At 37.4% G+C, this 4,482-nt stretch overlaps 1 protein-coding gene across 1 annotated transcript; it reads right to left on the bottom strand.

Moving 5' to 3' along the window:
• Window positions 1-2,456: 2,456 nt before the first annotated feature.
• Window positions 2,457-4,266, bottom strand: LOC110916185 (uncharacterized protein At4g06744). Its single transcript, XM_022160945.2, has one exon. The coding sequence runs from the start codon at window positions 4,167-4,169 to the stop codon at window positions 2,697-2,699; it is 1,473 nt and encodes a 490-aa protein (XP_022016637.1). The 5' UTR covers window positions 4,170-4,266; the 3' UTR covers window positions 2,457-2,696.
• Window positions 4,267-4,482: the final 216 nt, after the last annotated feature.

Below are 4,482 nucleotides of genomic sequence, written 5' to 3'. Positions count from 1 at the left end.
GGAAGGAATGATTTCCGGTGGACAGGCGTGGTAAGTTGGCGCCTCGTGCAGATGGTCATTTCCGTATTTTGAAGTGTATAAATGATAATGCGTACAAGGTGGATTTGCCTGGTCATTACAAAGTCTCCGCCACTTTCAACGTTGCGGATCTCTCCCCTTATGTCCCCGAGGTTGATGATGACTCGAGGTCGAGTCCTTTGTTAGAGGGGGAGGATGATACGGATACGCCTAATATCAACCCGCAAGATAACGATGTGCGCGAACCGATTAGAAGTGGCTAATGTCGAGCCGGGGTCGATGCTTCCATCCAGCCGAGCCTTATCTTTAATTTTCTGTTTGAATTTTATTTAAGTTGTTTTAATTTTCAGTATTATCTTGTTTTCAAACTTTAAGTCTTATCTTTTGTTTTTGGATTGTTTAAATAATGGTTGGATGAAATGAGAAAAAGTTGGTTATGAAAATTATTTGTTCTTGAGATTGTTTCTCTCTTTTGGCCGATGAAGTCTGATCGCCGGTTTCTTCATCGCGGGTTTTCCGGTGAAGGTTATTTCCTTCGCTAGGGTTTTCTAGCGTCCACTATACGAATCCGTATCACCTAATAATTATACAGTAAACAATGATAAAAATGGATGTAAATACTCTAACATACGTTTTAAACCTCTAGAAGCTAGTGGTGATTTCTCTTTATTCATATAAGCACGTTACAACTTGTGTGTTTAATCAATCTTTTAACAACTATATTAACCCATCAATATTCTAAGTCAAATGCCTAACAGGATCACATGATAAACCATCAATATTATCTATATCTATATTCAGGGCCGGCTCAAGCCCAAGTCAAATGATGTTTAGGCCTTAAGCCACCAAAACTATAAGGCCTCCAGATTTAAATATATATATATATATATATATATATATATATATATATATATATATATATATATATATATATATATTATATGGGTATAGGCTTGTTATGGACTATATCTATATTACTATATAAACTATTTCATATGTACAAATTAGTAAATTATCTATATATATTAATTCATAACATTAGGAGGAATAGTGATTTTTTTTCTTTTTTATTGTTTCGTCTTTTGTGCGTGTGTGATTTTGTTACAAAACTTTGATTTTTTATAATTCTGCCATCAACATTTACTTTCATAAACCTAGCTTAATGATCTTTGAGATTATTGGGATTTAACTCAAACTTTTGTAGATGTCAACACAATGCGGATGTTCCGGTCTTCAAAGGGTTTGCACAATAAAGTGAAGAACAAACCTACATCAGCTTGTTGACTTGTCATTCCTCATCTTCCTTTTTCAATCTTGATTTACCTTACGTATTTTCGACAATTAATATGTGTTTAATTGCTGGGAATTCATCCACAATAAATAATCAATTCTTTTTGCATGAGTTCCAAGTTGGAACTTCCAAACAGTGGCGGATCTAAAAAAATCATTATATGGGTAACGTTTCAATTTTTTTTTTTCTAAAGGGGTAATAAAATCGAAAGAACGTCAAATTTTCCAAAATTTACACTATCGTCGGAGCGTAAAAGAACAACAAGGGTTAACCCTTGTTACACTCTATATCCACCCCTGCTTCCAACATACTGTATTCAAGTTGACTAATAGTCTAATCCAAAATTACGAAGAATAAATTAAAATATGTTATAAACTGTTTATCAATTTAAGGGGAAGGTTCGTTTCTTAATATTGCCAATTAAGTTGACTAATAGTCTAATCCGGAATTACGAAGAATAAATTAAAATATGTTATAAAATGTTTATCAATTTAAGGGGAAGGTTCGTTTCTTAATATTGCCAATTAAAAAAAAAAGATATACAGGACAATTATTGGATATGCATAGTCGGAACAAACTATATATTAAATTATTGAACTTGTCTGTGCTTGCTTGTATTTATTCTTGTCAAGCACTTTCAAATAACCAGACATTTTCCAAATTACAACTCGATATGATGTAACATGAAAATAACATGCTTTCCATTCACATGTACATTTTCTTAAGTAAACTACTACTAGAACTACACTGATATTAATTAAATCATACCTCTCTCTCTCTCTCTCTATATATATATATATATGTTTATATATATATATATATATATAGGGTAAGATTCATGCGAGAACCAACGTGAACACAACCTAAAATAGCTAAAAAAACCTAAAAAAATCTAAATTTTTTTTTAATATTTTTTATGTTAAAATCGCTACTTTTAGTAGCAAAAAAAAAAAGAATTTTTGTGTGTTTTTTTAGCTATTTTTAGACATTTTTGGTTGTGTTTACATTGGTTCTCGCTGTTCTCGCAATAAAAGGTGGTTCATAACGGATCTTTGTCCTACTAGTTATCATTGTTTTACACTACTTTTTTTCTATTGAAAATGATTCATATGAAAATACACTTGCTAATAAATTTAAAAGTAAGATAAAAAGGAAGTGAGAAACACTTGATATATATCACTGAACTTTGGAAAAAGAATACAAATCACTTAGTTATTAATTAAACGAAAAACTTCTAAATCTACACCGAGAAATCTCAACGTAACTTCCCATTTTAATACCTTAGTAACATTGGACTGCATGCCTTTGTTATTTATTTATTTATTTTACGTACCGAAAAATAAGAAAGACAACTTTACACCCAATTATACACACCCGAATCCACAAGTTAATGCGGGGAAAGTGCACCATAACTTGCCCGTCCTAGACCCTGCGCCGGTCCAGGTGCCGTCGTGGGACCACTCATTGCAACATCCAACGACTCCAACTGATAACTCGAATACCCTCCTGTGCAAGGCACATAAGTGAGCATTTTCTCATTCGGACATCGCCCAATCGTACTAAAAAAATGGTTACACTCCTCCGGCGTCCTTTGGTGCGGAAGATCCAAAATGCAGTTCATCTTCACGTCTAGAACCCCCTTCTTAATCAGCTCCCGACACTGCGGCCCAACCTGCGTAAAATAGTTATACGAAACCGTAAAATTCGACAACTTGGGTAACCCACACACCGCCTCCGGCACCTCGCCATGAAACTTATTCCTCGCCAGGTTCAGTAGCTCCATTTTCCGTAAGCACTGAAATGAGAGCGGGATTGGGCCCGATAAGTAGTTGGACCCGACGTCGAACACGGTAGCCTTTTTCAGTAACCCGATCTGGTACGGTAAGCATCCGGTTAACTTGTTGTTCAAGAAAAGAACCTCGAGTAGGGTGTTGGAAGCCTGCCCGATGCTCGGTGGGATCCCGCCGATGAATTCGTTGTTCGCTAAAGTTAGGTAAAGCGCGGTGGTTTGGCCGAGGTTGTCGGGTAGTTTTTGGATGAATTTGTTGTTGTTGATGAACAGTAGATCGAGGTTGAGACCGAAGACTTCCGGAGGGACTACACCAGCGAATTTGTTGAACCGCAGATCGAGGAATAGTAACTTGTTGCCGCGGAGGACTTGGTACGGGAAGTTGCCCGAGAATTTGTTGTTGCTGAGGTCGAGTTCGTAGAAATACTTGAGTTTGTTGAGCTCAGGTGGAATCGAGCCGATAAAGTTGTTGGAGTTCGCATGGAAGAATACTATGTCTGGCAAGCCCATGAGGAACTCGGTGAGGGTTAGATCTGGGCCGCCGAAATTAAAGTTGTTGAACTTGACGCCCGCGAGGGCTGTTTGGTTGTAACCAGGGACCGTGTCGCACACGAATCCTTTGTAGTCTCGGCAAATTTTTTTGCCCTTCCATGTATTGGTAATTCCTCTGGGGTCATCTCTCACTTTTAGTTTAAATTTTTGGATAACTGGGAAGACTAGTTTCATTCGCTCACTCTCGAAACCACTTGACGGCCGAGGTGGCGGCTTTGTTGGTTTTGGTGTTGGCGGCGGCTTTGTTGGTGGTGGTGGCGACAGTTTTGGTGGTGGTGGCGACAATTTTGGTGGTGGTGGTGGTTTTGGTGGTGGTGGCGATGGTTTTGGTGTAGGTGGCGGTGGGCATGGAGGGGGAGGGGGTGGGGGACAATTTTGATCATCAGGCGGCGGTGAGGGAGTTGCACCGCCGCCACCAATGATTATCTCAAGTTCATCTCTCCGAATGATTTGTTCGCCGTGGACGGCGAATAAATGAGTGATGCAAATGAAGAGTAGAAGTGTATGGACGCCACTCATATTTGTGTAGAGGACGTTGGAGTGAAGATTTGTTTAAAAAGATGAAAGAAGGTCACGGGCATTATATAGATGTAATGTTTTGTTTCCTTTAGTTTTAGTCGTATGTTTTCTAAAAAGTTATTCGTTTTATGAAAGCAATTTGCAAGTATTTTTGTCTATCTTTGTTTTTAAATATGTTTGTGACACACAAATAGTGGTTAAACTTCCCTTTTCATTCTATGTAATTAAAATAAATTAATTGAGGCCATTATTGAAGACTTTGTAATGACTATATATTGAGCATGAAAATATATAAAAGAAATAGAGGTTGCGA

This window comes from Helianthus annuus, chromosome 16 (assembly GCF_002127325.2).
Source record: "Helianthus annuus cultivar XRQ/B chromosome 16, HanXRQr2.0-SUNRISE, whole genome shotgun sequence".
NCBI classification, from domain to species: Eukaryota; Viridiplantae; Streptophyta; class Magnoliopsida; order Asterales; family Asteraceae; genus Helianthus; species Helianthus annuus.
This window is presented reverse-complemented; position numbering and strand designations above follow the sequence as displayed.